Genomic DNA, 17,776 nt, shown 5'->3' on the forward strand with positions numbered 1-17,776 from the left:
TTTTCTGGGCGGGACAATTTACAGGAATTTGGATATCTTATACAACGCTGGGAATTTCGTCTGTTCCGTCCAAGTAACTTGCTTGAAACTCATCCTTAGTGCCGCCACAGATAGTTCCCTTTGATTTTGGCGAAGAGACCATAAATATGAATGAAATGGTCTCGGCCACCTGTACGATCAACAAGGGCGACACTCCACTTGAAGTTTACTGGACAACGGCGCCGGAACCCAAGCTCGGCGTGGCGCGTCTCATGTCCAACGATGGCATCCTGATTACCAAGACCACTCAGCGCATCAGCATGCTGAGCATTGAGTCTGTCCATGCCCGTCACAGGGCCAACTACACCTGTGTGGCTCGCAATGCAGCTGGCATTGTCTACCACACGGCGGAGCTGCGAGTCAATGGTGATGAGCTCAGCTTTTGTCTCAGATGCTTTAGTTAGACCTCGTAGTTGCTCCATGTTACGTTAAGTCTAACGTTATGTTTTGTTTATTCCCTCCACCCATCCAAGTTCTGCCTCAGATAGTTCCTTTTGAGTTTGGTGACGAAAGCGTCAATGAACTGGACATGGTATCCGCCTCTTGCACCGTCAACAAGGGGGATCTGCCCATCGATGTGGCCTGGACAAAGAATGGCGGTCGTGTCTATACCAACGATGGCATCGTGGTCACTAAAACCAGCACACGCATGAGTGTTCTCAGCATCGAATCCGTGAGAGCTCGTCATGCGGGAAACTATTCCTGTGTGGCCACCAACAATGCCGGAGATAGCAGGCATTGGGCCATCCTGGCTGTCAATGGTTAAGGCCTTAAGTTAATTCGCTTTTAGCCGCTTTGTCGTTTCATTTGCATTTATTTTTGTTGCCCCCCATCCCGCTCCCAGTGTTGCCTCAGATTGTGCCCTTTGATTTTGGCGAGGAGAGCATCAATGAGCTGGACATGGTCTCAGTCTCCTGCACCGTCAACAAGGGCGACCTGCCCGTGGATATATATTGGACCAAGAACGGTGGACGTCTCTACACCAACGACGGCTTGTTGGTCAATCGAAACAGCCAACGATTGAGTGTACTCAGCATCGAATCCGTGAGAGCTCGCCATGCCGGGAACTACTCCTGTGTGGCCACTAACAATGCCGGAGCAACCAGGCAATCGGCCATGTTGGCAGTCAATGGTTAATCCTTAGTTATTCCTTCGGAAATTTCGTCTTGTTTTGTTTGCTTTTACTTGATTTGTAATCCCAACAACCTCTTCACTTCCCACAATGAACAAAATCAACAATGCAGTTCTGCCCCAAGTTGTGCCTTTTGATTTCGGGGAGGAGAGCATCAATGAGCTGGACATGGTCTCAGCCTACTGCACGGTCAACAAGGGCGATCTGCCGCTCGACATTGCCTGGACCAAGAACGGGGGTCGGGTATTCACCAACGATGGTGTCGTTGTCACCCGGAATAGTCAGCGTATCAGCGTGTTGAGCATCGAATCCGTGAGAGCTCGTCATGCCGGGAACTACTCCTGTGTGGCCACCAATAATGCCGGAGAGACCCGGCAATCTGCCATGTTGGCAGTGAATGGTTAAGACCTAATTTCCTTTGCCGTAACCTCACTTTATTCCTTGAGTTTATGTTCAGTTCTCACTCCCAATCCAAACAATTTCCACCCTTTGTTAGTGCCACCTTCCATTGCTCCCTTCTCGTTCGGCGATGATCCCGTGAATACGGGTGAGAATGCCGGAGTACAATGCATGGTGCAGAAGGGCGATGTGCCCATCACCATCAAATGGACGCTCAACTCGCGTCCCATTATCAATGGCGAGGAGGGCATCACCATACTGAAGCTATCACCCAAGACTAGTGTCCTGAATATTGCCGCCGTTGAGCAGTACCATCGAGGCACCTTCAAGTGCATTGCCGAGAATTTGGCAGGATCTAGTTACACAACATCCGAGTTGAAAGTCAATGGTATACACTCGAAACGGGATATCAGGATTGCTTTATTATTTCGATTACCCTTTTAATTTATTCCCTTTTCATTTCACACACATCATTCATACAGTGAAACCCCATGTTCTGCCCTTTAACTTTGGCAGTGAGGTCTTCAACATGGGAGATGTTCTCAGCATCAATTGTGTGGTCCTTAAGGGGGATTTGCCATTGGAAATACATTGGACTCTGAATGAAGAAATCATTGAATCGGAAAAAGATGGTTTCACTGTCATGCAGCTGAACAGTCGTACCAGCTACCTCAGTGTGGATGCCCTGGAGGCTAAACATCGTGGGGTCTATAGCTGCATTGCCCAAAATTGGGCTGGTCGAGCAATATTTGCTGCTGAATTACAAGTTAATGGTTCGTCCTCAAGAAGATTCTAAATTTCCTTCCCTGACATTGCTATTAACAGTCTTTTGGTTTATTCGGTGTGTGCTGAATTAGAGTTTGAGTATATTAATCGAAGCTGAATACAAGGGTTCGAACTTAATTAAAGAGAAAGAGCTGAATATGGACTAATCTTCAGGTGTGGAGTGTGCTGAATAGGAGTTTGAGTAGTTTAATCAAAGCTGAATAGCAGAAAGTGATATAAATTAAAGTTCAATAGCTGAATATGAAATTATAAACTCAGATGAATAAGAACAGATCCCAAGCTGCTGAGTGTGTCCTGAATAGGTGATTGAGCCGCTGAATCGAAGCTGAATTTGCTGAATAAGAACTATATCTTTTCAAATGCAGTTGCACCACAGATTAGTCCTTTTTCCTTCGGAGACGAGCCGCTGAATCGCGGTGAGGTAGCCAGTGTAACTTGTGTGGTTCCGAAGGGCGACCTGCCCCTGGATATTTACTGGACCTTGAATTCAGCACTGATAGTCAACGGTGAGCTCGGTTTTACTATTGTGCGGCTTAACAAGCGCACAAGCTCTTTGAATGTGGACTCCTTGGAGGCAGCTCACCGGGGCAGCTACAAATGCATAGCAAACAATTCAGCGGGTTATGCTGAATATGTGTCAACACTAGATGTGAATGGTTCGTCCAGCGATATCAATAGACTAATACTTAGATTAGATTACTCGTATTTAGTTATCTAAATTTCCTTTTCAATTCTTTTATTTTGTCCCAATTCCCATTTCCCAATCGAAAGTGATCCCCCAAATACAACCCTTCGATTTTGGCATTGAGCCCGCCAACACTGGTGAAATAGCGGGTGTTTTCTGTATGGTGACCAAGGGCGACTTGCCCATGGAAATACGCTGGACGTTGAATTCAGCGCCCATCATAACGGGCGAACATGGTTTCTCCTTGTCGCGCTTGAATCCACGCACAAGTTCGCTGAATATCGACGCTCTGGAGTCTCGACATCGTGGAATATACAAGTGTATAGCCACAAACAAAGCAGGCAGTGCTGAATATAGCGCTGAATTACATGTGAACGGTTTGTGCTGAATGCGGAACTATTTAGGCTCATTTACACACTTGGTTCATATATATTTTAATTATTTTACGTTGTTGCATTTTGTTTGAATTATGTTTTAATACCACTTAACCACTTAAAGTGCCACCTCAAGTGCTGCCCTTTGGCTTTGGCGAGGCTGCAGCAGATGTGGGCGACATCGCCAGTGCCAACTGTGTGGTGCCCAAGGGGGATTTACCCCTGGAAATACGCTGGTCCCTAAATTCAGCGCCCATTGTTAACGGTGAAAATGGCTTTAGTTTGGTTCGATTAAATAAGAGAACCAGTTCGCTGAATATCGATTCGTTGAGTGCATATCATCGCGGTGTTTACAAGTGTATAGCTACAAATGATGCTGGGAGCAGTGAATATCTTGCTGAATTGCAAGTTAATGGTTTGTTCGCTCAGATAATACGTGTGTAGCTTATTAATATTGTAAAATGCTTAAATATCACTAAAATGATTTGTTGTAGTTGCTGTTTGTTGTTGGAGCACTTTGCACACTGTTTAAGATTGCTGAATAGCATTTAAGACTGCTGAATAGCTAAGCAATGCTGTGATTCTAGCAGGTATCAAGCTGTTTTGTCATAACGTTTAAGAAAAGGTGCGCTGAATTGTCATTAGTCTGCGCTGAAATAAAATAGAATGCTGAAAAACGCGCTGAATTGTTGATTTTTGAATTTTTCGCACTTTATTCAACGCTGAATTACTATATTATCTACTGACCAGTTCCGCCACAAGTAATGCCCTTTGTTTTTGGCGATGAACCCTCCAACTACGGCGATAGCACCGCCGTTCAGTGCATGGTGTTCAAGGGCGACACTCCGCTGCAGCTGCACTGGACGCTGAATGGACAGCCCATAACGAACGAGAATGTGGGCATAAGAATTATCAAGATGTCACCGAAGCTAAGCTCCTTGAGCATCGATTCCATTAATGGCCATCATCGGGGACTCTTCAAATGCATCGCTAGCAATGCGGCGGGCAGCGCTGAACAAACCGCCGAGCTAGTTGTCAACGGTTAACCGGAAAAACTCTTACACTTATCTAGTTTACAACTTTGTATTTTGTTATTCTTTATGATTTTCGAAAATACAACTCCAACCCGACAGTTCCCCCACAAATAAGACCCTTTGACTTTGGCGACGAGGCCTCCAACTCCGGCGAAACTATGGGCATACAGTGTACGGTTATCAAGGGCGATCTGCCCATCAACATTAGCTGGGCGCTTAACAATCAAACGCTCACAAGCGGCGACTGGGACGTGGTTATTGGTCGCATGTCCAGCAAATCGAGCACTCTGAACATTGACTATATCTCGGCTGAGCATCGGGGCATCTACACATGCCGGGCTCGCAATCCAGCTGGCGAGAGCAGCTACAGTGCTGAGCTGAAAGTCAATGGTGATCCTTTATTCACTAGGACTAACAAATAACAGGGCATTCATTTAGACAATTATTTTTAAATTATAAATAAAACATTTAAAATAGTAGTGGATGCTAAAATACAATTCTATTTTAAGCGTTTGATTTAATATTTAAGAGATGTCTAAATGTAATTTGTCCGGTATTAAGCTTATCTTTGTATTTTTTTGATTTCTTTGATCTTGTGTTCTCTGCCCCTTCCCAATTCCTGTCCTCTGACCTTGTCAGTGCTGCCCAGCATATTCCCCTTTAGCTTTGACGTCGAGGCCAATGAGGGTGACAGTGTGCAGTTGACCTGCCACGTGGCCAAGGGGGATTTGCCCCTAAGAATTCGCTGGACCCACAACGATTTACCTTTGTTCCCACATCTGGGCGTAATGGCCAGCAAGATTGGCGAGCGGGTCAGTCTGCTGACCGTGGAGACCGTCAAGGCGGTACACTCGGGCAACTATAGCTGTGTGGCCAGCAACAATGCGGGAAACATCAGCTACACCGCCGAGTTGTTTGTCAATGGTTCGATTAATCACATATCTATAGACTGAATTTATCTCTTTGTATTATTTTGATCCCCCCCTTAACACTTTACATTCTCCAACCCTTCACCACCGAAACCCACACAGTTCTGCCTCAGATAGTGCCATTTGCCTATGAGGATGTCATCAACACGGGCGACTCCATTGATCTGTTCTGTCAAATCCAAAAGGGAGATCGTCCCATGCGGGTTCACTGGAGCTTTGAGCGCAGGGCCAGCGATACGGATGCCAGCTCCGACGAGCTACAGCCCCAAATGAGAACCAATCGCATCAGCAGCAAGACGAGCATGTTGTCCATACCAAGTGCAAGTCCGGCCCATACGGGCACCTACACCTGCATCGCCAGCAATTCAGCGGGCACGACAAGTTACGGCGTCAACCTGACTGTGAATGGTACACGAAATCGCAGGGTCTAGTCATATTACAATAGGTTTAGAGGGTTGTGGCTATCTTTAATGAGTTAACTTCTTAACCGAGTTCGAGTATGATTGCATACTAATCCATCTAATATTTACCATGGAATATATACTTACCATGTCTATATCAATCTATCTAATCTACGACTGTTCCCCATCTTTCCTTTGCTTAAGTCTCCCCCAAAATCGCACCCTTTGACTTTGGCGAGGAGCCTTTGAACTACGGCGAACCTGCCTCGGTACAGTGCACCATTCTGGGCGGAGATTTGCCCATCAATGTCACGTGGTTGCTGAACAATGCTACCATTGACAGTTATCATGATATATCTTTCTCTCGCATTGGCAAACGCATCAATGTCCTATCAATTGAGTCTGTGGCCGCTCATCATGCCGGCTTATATTCCTGCCACGCCCAGAATAAGGCGGGCTTGACGGCTCACTCGGCGCGTCTGATTGTGAATGGTTTGTCAGCTGATTTAATGGGAACATGAAATATTTACATTACTTTTATTTTGGCACAACTTGAATTCATTTCCGTTTAATTTATTTTTTTAATATTTTCCCAAAAATAATCCCGATTAGTGCCTCCCAAGATAACTCCATTTTCCTTTGGCACGGAACCGATGAACTTCGGTGAACCGGTCTCGGTGCATTGCACCATTTCGGGCGGGGATTTGCCCGTCTCGGTCATCTGGACATTGAATCGTCATCCGCTATTGCCGGAACTGGAAATATTCACCGAGAAACGTGGCCAGCGAATTCACAACCTAATGATCGATGCCATCGAGGCGAAGCATGCTGGCAATTACACGTGCATAGCCAGCAATTCAGCGGGTCGTGCTGAGCATTCAGCTGAGCTCATTGTGAACGGTGCGTGGTCGCGCCTTTAGAGGCTATCGACCCATGAGTAGACTCTATCTATATATTATTAACTCTTGTAGATTTATTGTATTTGTTGTCATTGCTAACAAACCTCCCGCCCTTTACAGACATTCGATAAATTGTGTGTGCTGCTGAAATGTATGCTGAATAGAGAAGGTGTAGAAAGATCAATCGCATTTATTTCAATTACATTATCTTACCCTGTTTTGACATGACTTTGCAAGAATATCAAATCTTTGCTGTGCCAAAAATAACCTTTTATTCTTGTTCAACTAGCATTACCTCGAATAAGCGCCTTCTCATTTGGGGAGGAGTCCATGAGTTATGGCGAATTTGTGAATGTTCAGTGCACGATATCGGGCGGAGATTTGCCCGTAAACATAACGTGGACGCTGAATAACAAACCCTTTGAGGATTATCTAGAAATATTGACCACTAAGCGAGGCAAACGCATCAACGAGCTCACCATTGAGGCTGTTTCGGCCAAACATGTGGGGAACTATTCCTGCATTGCCGAGAATCGAGCGGGTCGTGTTAATCACACGGCCGAGTTGAAAGTGAATGGTTAATACTCTGGCTTACTATTTGACTTAAAGTGATATTGTTTTATCTTTTTATTTGTTAAACCCTTATCCCTACTGTAAAACCAAAATCCATTAAAAGTGGCGCCCAAAATTGCACAATTTGATTTTGGAGAGGATCCCTCGAACTTTGGTGAATCGGCGAGCGTACAGTGTTTGGTTACGTCGGGCGATTTCCCCGTGAGTTTCGCTTGGCTCTTTAATGGACGTGAGATCAATGAGAATGTCTACGATGTGTCCATGGTGAAGCTGGGCAAGAAGATCAGTGCTCTCTCCATTGACTACGTGCGCGATCATCACGCTGGGAATTATACTTGTGTGGCCGTCAATCGAGCCACGTCGGTTAACTACACTGCCGAGTTGGTTGTGAATGGTACACAGAAACAGTTAGATTTATTTCATTTTCGGTTTTATTCTTCTTTTGTTTCGCCTCCTTTTCCCAACAAATCCAAGTTCCTCCCAAAATTGCACATTTCGACTTTGGCGATCATGCGATCAACTTCGAGGAGTCCGTTTCTGTCAATTGTCTCATTTATCTGGGTGATTTGCCCATGGACATCACTTGGCTGTTCAATGGTGCTCCCATTCAGGCCTACACGGGAGTATCCATTGTCAAGGGTGGCAAGAAGGCCAGCATCCTGACCATTGACTCGGTCCATGCCGGTCATGCCGGCAACTACACCTGCAAGGCGCGCAACGATGCGGATTCTGCGGAGTATTCGGCCGAGTTGATTGTGAATGGTATTCAAGACGGGGCATTAACTGCATGAACTTTGACTTTTCTTTTTGAATTGCCTTATGATTTCCACTTTCAACCCAATACAAATATTCCACAGCTCCGCCCAAAATCGCACCCTTTGATTTCGGTGGAGCACCGGCCAACTTTGAGGATTCAGTCTCTGTGAATTGTCTGGTTACCTCGGGTGATTTGCCCATTGAAATCGAGTGGTTGTTTGAGGGCCAACCTGTCAACTATGCCTCAGGCATTGCGGTGCTGCGGGGTGGCAAGAGAACCAGTCTCCTCACCATTGACTCGGTGCATGCCGGACACGCTGGCAACTACAGCTGCAAGGCGAGGAATAAAGCGGCCAGCAGCGAATTCTCAGCTGCCTTGATTGTCAATGGTTGGCAACATCTACGTCTATATAGACAGTTATAGTTCTATAAGTGTTCTGTTTGATTTAACAATTATTTTTGGATTTGTTCACTCCGTTCATTCCCTAGTACCTCCCAAAATAACACCCTTCAGCTTTGGCGAAGAGCCGGCAAATGTCGAGGACTCTGTCTCAGTGACATGTCTAATATCAACTGGAGACTTACCCATTGACATTGAGTGGTTGTTCAATCACTACGGCATCAGTTCCTACTCGGGTATAATGGTCATGAAAGGTGGCAAGCGAAACAGTGTGCTGAGTATTGACAATGTTCATGCCAGTCACGTTGGGAATTACACTTGTCGTGCCAGGAATCAAGCGGCAGCTGTCAATTATACGACTGAATTGATTGTTAATGGTATTTTACAGTCATTAAGTAAAAGACGCTCTTACGCTTTTCTTAGCTTGTATTTTAATGTAAACTTTTACTTTATTAATTTATAATTCCATTGAACTTTTACGTATTCAAAGCCCCGCCCAAAATCACACCCTTTACATTTGGTGAGGAGCCAACAAATGTTGAGGACTCCGTTTCAGTGACTTGTCTGATCACCAGTGGAGATCTACCTATTGATATCGAGTGGTTATTTAATGACTATGGCATCAGTTCCTACTCGGGCATAAATGTGGTCAAGGGTGGCAAGAGGAACAGCATATTGAGTATCGACAATGTTCAGCCAAGACATGCTGGCAAATATAGTTGCAAGGTCAAGAATCATGCTGCAGCTGTTAATTATACCACCGAATTGATTGTTAATGGTATTTCAAAGAACTTTGAGATATTTGCTTGAATATTTTCAATTAGTAGACAAATAGTACCGTACTCTTAATTTTTATTTAGTTCGCTTAATTTCTATCCTCATCAAACACTTTGCTTTAAGTTCCGCCCAAGATAACGCCCTTCGATTTTGGAGAGGAGCCCACAAATGTTGAGGACTCCGTGTCCGTTACGTGTCTCATTTCCAGCGGGGATCTACCTATTGATATTGAGTGGCTTTTTAACGACTATGGCATCAGTTCCTATTCGGGAATCACTGTTGTCAAAGGTGGCAAGCGTAGCAGTATCCTGGGCATCGATAATGTACAGGCCCGTCACGCTGGCATGTACAGTTGTCGAGTCAGGAATCATGCTGCTGCCGTCAACTATACAACTGAGCTTATTGTGAATGGTATTTTCGTGTTACAAGAATATTTAAAAATTTATACCTTTGTCGATTTTGATATAGATTTAACATCTTTCGTTATTATATTACTTTAAAGTACCTCCCAAAATCATACCCTTTACCTTTGGAGATGAACCCACAAATGTTGAGGATTCCGTATCGGTGACTTGTCTGATCTCTAGTGGAGATTTGCCCATTGATATTGAATGGTTATTCAATGACTACGGCATTAGCTCTTACTCGGGAGTAACGGTCATGAAGGGTGGCAAAAGGACGAGCATGTTGACCATTGATAATGTAAGTGCTCGGCATGCTGGGAAATATAGCTGCCTGGCCAGAAATCACGCGGCTGCCGTCAATCATACAACAGAGTTGATTGTGAATGGTATAGAGACTTTGATATCTGTAAAGAAAACTTATTGTTTATTTTAAATTCATTTATCCTCTTTAGTTCTCCCGACCAGGCCAGATCATAAGTTCATCTTTGTATAATACATTTTCCACAGCTCCTCCCAAATTAGCACCCTTTGATTTTGGTGAAGCCCCCGCAAACTTTGAGGATTCCGTTTCCGTGAACTGTTTGGTTTCCTCCGGCGATCTACCCATCGATATCGAGTGGTTTTTCAATGGGCAACCCATTAGCTTTGCCTCAGGAATTGCGGTTGTGCGTGGGGGCAAAAGAACCAGCGTTCTGACCATAGACTCTGTGCATGCGGGTCACGCCGGCAACTACAGCTGCAAGGCAAAGAATAAAGCGGCAAGCAGTGAATTCTCGGCTGAATTAATTGTGAATGGTTGTTACGCTTACCTACATTAGTTAGTTGTTTTAATTTGATTTCGTTCTCATCTTATATCCTAACTTATTTCCTTAAGTACCACCCAAAATTACACCCTTTAACTTTGGCGAAGAGCCGGCGAATGTTGAAGATTCAGTGTCCATTATGTGTCTGATATCAACTGGCGATTCACCGATCGATATTGAGTGGTTGTTCAATGACTACGGCATCAGTTCCTACTCCGGCATCAATGTTATAAAGGGCGGCAAAAGGAACAGCATGCTAAGTATCGACAGTGTTCAGGCCCGGCATGCGGGAAAGTACAGTTGTCGGGCCAGGAATCATGCTGCTGCCGTTAACTATACCACAGATCTTATTGTGAATGGTATTTAAATCATTCGCATTAGTAATTTAAATATTATGCTTTAGTTTTTGTTCTATTTGTTTTAAAATCACACCTTGAAACAACACAAACAGAAGATTTTCAGTGAGATTTATTTTAGTATCGTAATTTTCATTAGTTGCACCGAAAATAGCGCATTTCGATTTCGGCGAAACTCCTGTCAATTTTGAGGATTCCGTATCTGTGAATTGTCTGGTTAGCTCAGGCGATTTGCCACTTGACATTGAGTGGCTATTCAATGATTATCCCATCAATCATTATTCGGGCATTTCGACATCCAAAATGGGCAAACGCTTGAGCGTCCTGATGATCGATGCGGTGAATGCCCGTCACGTCGGCAACTACACGTGCAAGGCCAGAAATCTATGGGCCTCTTCCAGCTACACTGCCCAGCTTCTAGTGAATGGTATAGCAAAACACTCGTATGTCCAGCACATGAATGTTTATTACTCCTTTGTTGTATCACCTTTATAATTTACACCATCAAAATTATAAGAAACACAAACAAATACACGTAAAACAAAATTGCATGTTTGCTTTTGGCTTTAGTGACAATGACATTGTAAGCTTCATGTTTTCGCTTTTATTTAACATACGTAGTGTAGAGTAAAAGACTCAAGCAACGAACCAAAATGTACAACAAACTCATGAAATTCCAATATGTATGAAATTGTACAAGCAAAAGCGAGAAATTCAAAAGACTTAGGCAACAAACTTTTCTATATCAAAAGACTTAGGCAACGAACTTGCTTAGATCAAAAGACTTAGGCAACGAACTTGAAGACGCATTTGGATAATTGATGATAACTCCTACCTTAACTGGAATTTCTCTCATCTTTTTCTGCTGAAGTGCCACCACATATAACACCCTTTGAGTTTGGGGACGAGCCGGCGAATTTCGGTGATTCAGTGACCGTACAATGCACCATTTCAAAGGGTGACCTGCCAGTGGATATCTACTGGCTGTTTAATGATTATGCTATCAATGAGTACCACGGTGTTACCACGTCCAAAATAGGCAAGAAGGTCAACGTGCTGACCATCGACTCCGTGAATGGCAACAACGCCGGCAACTATACGTGCCGGGCCCGCAACGATGCTCAGACCGTGGAATACTCGGCGGCGTTGATAGTCAACGGTTGGGCAACTGCTTAGTTACAACTACATGTAGATTAAGTTTATGTTGTAGATTAAATAATTAATTTCATTATGTTCCTTATTATTTCTGTTGTGCTCACATCCCAAAAGTATTGCCCCAAATAACGCCCTTTGCCACGAGCGATCAGCCCACGCATCTGGGCCAGTATATAACCTATCAATGCACCCTGACCGAGGGCGATCTGCCCCTGAACATACGTTGGACCTTTAACAAGCAGCCGCTCTTCAATGACGATGACCAGGACATACTTATAGCCAAAATGGGCAGACGCAGCAGCGTCTTGACCATCGAGAGTGTGGCGGCCAGACATGCTGGAAACTATAGTTGCCATGGCGAAAACGCCGCTGGCAAAGCCTCCTACAGCACCCAACTGAAAGTCATAGGTGCCGCGTTCAATTTTCAACTATTTTTATGCTTATTCTTTTGTTTCTTTTGTTTTCTTCCTTTGGTTCTTCCCCTCCACGTCCGTTCTACGTTCAGTTTTACCGCGCATCATACCCTTTGCCTTTGAGGAGGGCCCCGCCCAAGTAGGCCAGTACCTAACGCTGCACTGTTCCGTGCCTGGCGGCGATCTGCCCATGCAAATCGACTGGACCCTGAATGGCCAATCGATCGGCGTCGACATAGGCATCAGCACCGAAAGCGTCGGTAGCCGTGGCAGCGTTTTGACCATTGAGGCCGTTGAGGCGCCACATGCGGGCAATTTCACGTGCCATGCCAGCAATTTAGCTGGCCAACAGCGCTATACAACACTGCTAAATGTCTATGGTTAGATACGTAGTTAGATACACTCACACATACACCCACACACATGCAGACTTTAACCTGTCCGCGGTAGTTTGATGCTACTAACCAAGCGTGTATTTCAAATCTGGCTGCATGTCGCTGTCTCTATCTGTCTCTGTTACTGTCTCGCTCTTTATCTCTGTCTGTCCCACTCTCTGTCACACTTTTTGTAACATCCTCTGTAGAGGCTCGTCGCACCTCAAGGCTTGCATGTTTAAAGATAACCCAGGCACTGCACCATCTGAAACTCAATTAACGAATTTATAAAAGGCAGTTGTTTGTCTACACAAGGATCAGTATAGAAAGGAATGGTCGTTAAGCAAAAGACTTAACACCTCCAAAATGCTGGAGAAGGTTAGCATACACAGAACTTGAATATTCGAGTGTAATACATTGCGAGTGTCTTTTTAAGTATCTTTAATAACATAATCTCCAGGTAGGGCCTAATACTCTCCCTCAGTTCATATACTCGTTGCGTTTTGAAATATTCGCCGTTTTCCCGTCAATTTTATGCCGATTCCTTAGGCTCTTATAAAGATTTGCGCCATTTAAAAGTTTATTTCTTATTATTATTTTTTATTTCTATTACTTTAATTGCAATCCTTTTGTGTCAAAGTGCCGCCTAAGCTGGCGCAGCTTCCCAATAATTCGCCGCTTTATGTGGGCGATTATTATCAACTGACCTGCGCTGTGGTGCATGGCGATGCACCGTTCAACATTACTTGGTACTACAATGGGCAACCGGCTGGGCAGCTGGCTGGTGTCAATATTTTGATGCACAGTCGACGCAGCAGCTCCTTGAATATTGAGAGCGTGCAGGGCGGACATGCGGGCACCTACACATGCATGGGCGCCAATGGGGCCGGCTTTACGACCGTCGAGACGAATCTCAGTGTGAAGGGTTTGTTTGATGCCACTTTAAGCCTGGGACTGGTAGTTGTAGCTTAAATTAGACTAGGCAGCAATTGTATATTATGACCACTGTGTTTGTCTCCCTCTCTTTCTCTGTCTCACTCTGTCGTTGTGTGTTTGCCCTGGTGTTGGTATTGCATATTAAGCACACATTGTATAATAACACTTAATCTCATGCACGGCTTTTTGTGTGTTCCCTTAAATTTCGGTATGGTCAGAGCTGCCGCAAATTGAACAATTCAATTTCAATGCCAACGGCGTCAATGGCGGCCAAGCGGTGCGTGTCATGTGCATGGTCACCTCGGGAGATCTGCCCATCGACATCTACTGGCTGAAGAATGGACAGCCCCTGCTGCGTTCCATTTACCACAAGATCGATGAGTACACTTTGATCTTGTCCCTGCGACAGACAACAATCAGCGACTCGGGCAATTACACGTGCGTGGCCAGCAATGCGGCGGGTCTGGCCAGTCGATGGTCCACTCTTAAAGTCAAGGGTAGATACACGTGCTGTTTTTTTTTTCGCCTCATTTTTTCTGTTTTTATTTGTACTAAGTTCCTCCTTAGTTCCTTCTTAGATAAGACATGGAAATCAATGGGCCAAAAAAAAAGACTTAGGCAACGAACTTAAAATCGATGTACGCAAATCAAAAGACTTAGGAAACAAACTTGTACAGTTACTATATGAAAGCCCATGGACCAATCGATCCAAATGAAAAGACTTAGACAACGAACTAGTGCCGAAACATAAAAGTGAGGATATTGGACTCAATGAGAGAATTGTTTAATCATACGTAGGATTTAAGTCACCCGTCTGGAAACTTTTATAGGGATGTTTATTTGTATATTGAGTACTTATCACCTGGTCCATGTACCGCATCTCTAGAGCCGCCACTGCTCGCCGCCCTGTCGCTGTCCACGTCCGTTTGCGATGTCAACGATTACGTGCAGCTGACGTGCATTGCCAGCAGAGGTGCCACGCCCATTCGATTCGAATGGCAGCTAAATGGGAGGGCATTGCATGACGATGACGATGACACGGATGCCACACAGGCGACGGTGGGCGAGCACACGAGCCTGTTGCTGATCAACAAGGCGCAGGCTCATCATGCGGGAAACTACAGCTGTCGGGCCAGTAATCATGTGGGCGTGGCCCAAAGGCAGGCCATGCTGATAGTCAACGGTAAATGGGAGTCGCATTTAAGGAGAATCAAACGATTTTCTTTTTTCTCTTCAGCTAATCAAGATTTTTCTCAAGTTCTCTAGGCCCAAAGACTGTTTAACGAGTTCGACTGAGGTCTATCTATAAAGTTTTTCGATCCGATTATTAACTGTATATAAGTAAAATCACCCTCTTTCTATTTTTCTCTGATATTTTTGGATTGCCATGTGGAAGCAAATGTTAGTTTTTTGACCTAATCTCAATGCATCCCCAGCATCTCTTGTATGGCAAAACAGCTCAGATCCGCATACATTTTAATCAGCAGCACACACACACACACACATCCCAATACAAACACACACACATACATTTATATGCATACAGTGCACAAACTTGTATACACACAGACACATTTATAGATTTGTGAAAGAACTCACAGCTTGATACCTGCTTGAGCTTTCTGTTCGATACGATAACGATATCCATGCAGATATTGAATGTGTATTTATAATTTCGATTCAGTTTTGTACAGGCTCATGCTCCAACACCGAATAAACCGCAAACAACAACAATAACAACTACTCGCATATTAATCGCTTTTAATTGTCTACTAAACTTAATCTCAGTCCTTTTGGGCTTACTCTAAGCGCTTCCACAAACGTAAAAGAAAATGTAAAAGAAAAACACAAGCCTCTGCTACGTCCCTAACATAATATCAGTCCCATCCGATTCCCTAACTTTTCCTCAACTTTAATTAATTTCATTTTCATTAATATCTATCATTTACTTAGTTGGTAAAGGCACAAAACGAAGTCTGATTAACGTCAAATAAATTCGAGCAATAACGTTTAAGAAACAACATGAATAAGTACATGAATCAGCACTTCGTTTTGCACAAAACTGCATGTTGATTAATCTTTAGTTCTTTACTAATTATAATTTAATTAAACTCCAATATTTAGTTGTCCCTTAACACTTTGGTTATTTAATTGTGCTAATATCTTTAGTTGTAGTTTGGTTTATTGGTTCAACTAGACTTTAAGTCAAGTGTGGAAATATTCGATGATTCATAAGTAGTTCAAACTTATAACTAATATGAAATTATATCAAATATGTCTTTAAAAATTCACTTTTATGCGAATATCTTCACACAGCTTGCACAAATTGAAATGACAGATCAGTGATTAAAAATACTTTAAAAATCAATTCAGCTTGTGCAATTTAAAAGTCCGTCCATCCGTCTGCCGACAAATCCTATAAACCGCATGCTAATTGTTAACTTAATATAAAGAGACCGCGACAAACTTGCTAATATATTATTATTTCCACAATCGACTGCAATAACAACAACAGTACCACCAAGATGGATTCTCGAGCCCACGGACAAAGCCTTCGCCCAGGGTTCCGATGCCAAGGTGGAATGCAAAGCCGATGGTTTCCCCAAGCCCCAAGTGACCTGGAAGAAAGCAGTTGGTAAGTGAATGCAAAGTAAGCACCTGAACGCTCCTAACTAATTAATAATGCTCAACAGGTGATACGCCCGGCGAGTACAAGGATCTGAAGAAGAGCGACAACATTCGCGTCGAGGAGGGAACTCTGCACATTGACAACATCCAAAAGACCAATGAAGGTTACTATCTGTGTGAGGCTATCAATGGCATTGGCTCGGGACTCTCGGCTGTGATTATGGTCAGCGTTCAGGCACCACCGGAGTTCACGGAGAAGCTGCGTAATCAGACCGCTCGACGTGGAGAACCCGCCGTGCTGCAGTGCGAGGCGAAGGGTGAGAAGCCCATTGGCATTTTGTGGAACATGAACAATATGCGTCTGGACCCCAAGAACGATAACCGTTATACGATTCGCGAGGAAATCCTTTCTGCCGGCGTCATGTCCAGTCTGTCCATTAAGCGCACCGAACGCTCCGACTCCGCTCTGTTTACCTGTGTGGCCACCAATGCCTTTGGCTCAGATGATGCGAGCATCAACATGATTGTCCAGGAGGTGCCAGAGATGCCATATGCCCTGAAGGTCCTCGACAAATCCGGTCGCTCCGTGCAGCTGAGCTGGGCCCAACCCTACGACGGCAACTCCCCACTCAACCGCTATATCATCGAGTTCAAGCGTTCCCGGGCATCCTGGGATGAGATCGATCGCGTTATGGTTCCCGGACACACCACCGAAGCCCAAGTCCAGAAGTTAAGCCCCGCAACCACCTACAACATTCGCATCGTCGCCGAGAACGAGATTGGCTCATCGCAATCCTCTGAAGCCGTGACTATTATCACTGCTGAAGAAGCTCCATCTGGCAAGCCACAAAACATCAAAGTGGAGCCAGTGAATCAGACAACGCTGCGCGTAACATGGAAGCCACCAGCACGCTCCGATTGGAATGGAGAGATCCTGGGCTATTATGTTGGCTATAAACTATCGAACACAAACTCCTCGTACATATTTGAGACCATTAACTTCATCACCGAGGAGGGCAAGGAACACAATCTGGAACTGAACAATCTGCGTGTCTACACTCAGTACTCGGTGGTCATTCAGGCCTTTAACAAGATCGGTGCTGGTCCCTTGAGCGATGAGGAGAAACAGTTCACGGCCGAGGGAACTCCCAGCCAACCACCCAGCGACACCGCCTGCACCACTCTGACCTCGCAAACCATTCGCGTCAGCTGGGTTAGTCCACCTCTCGAATCGGCCAATGGTGTGATCAAGACCTACAAGGTTGTCTATGCCTCCAGCGATGAGTGGTATGGTAAGTAGACAATTTGAGTTGTGTTCCTGATAGTCTTTCAATTTATTAACCCTTTGAATCCACTTCATAGATGAGACCAAGCGTCACTACAAGAAGACTGCCTCCTCCGACACTGTGCTCCATGGCCTGAAGAAATACACGAACTACACTATGCAAGTCTTGGCCACCACAGCTGGAGGTGATGGCGTGCGCAGCGTACCCATTCATTGTCAGACCGAACCCGATGGTAAG

General features: G+C 44.6%; 1 protein-coding gene across 1 annotated transcript in view; it reads left to right on the forward strand.

The window, feature by feature from the left end:
- The window catches only part of LOC117785610 (Down syndrome cell adhesion molecule-like protein Dscam2), a 71,086-nt gene that overhangs the window by 40,916 nt on the left and 12,394 nt on the right, over positions 1-17,776 (forward strand). The window contains exons 9-12 of the mRNA XM_034623710.1: positions 12,408-12,695; positions 16,141-16,260; positions 16,319-17,545; positions 17,616-17,771. Coding sequence (XP_034479601.1) covers positions 12,408-12,695; positions 16,141-16,260; positions 16,319-17,545; positions 17,616-17,771 — 1,791 coding nt within the window. The remainder of the gene's footprint in view (positions 1-12,407; positions 12,696-16,140; positions 16,261-16,318; positions 17,546-17,615; positions 17,772-17,776) is intronic.

Source organism: Drosophila innubila (assembly GCF_004354385.1).
Source record: "Drosophila innubila isolate TH190305 chromosome 2R unlocalized genomic scaffold, UK_Dinn_1.0 1_C_2R, whole genome shotgun sequence".
Taxonomy (NCBI): domain Eukaryota; kingdom Metazoa; phylum Arthropoda; class Insecta; order Diptera; family Drosophilidae; genus Drosophila; species Drosophila innubila.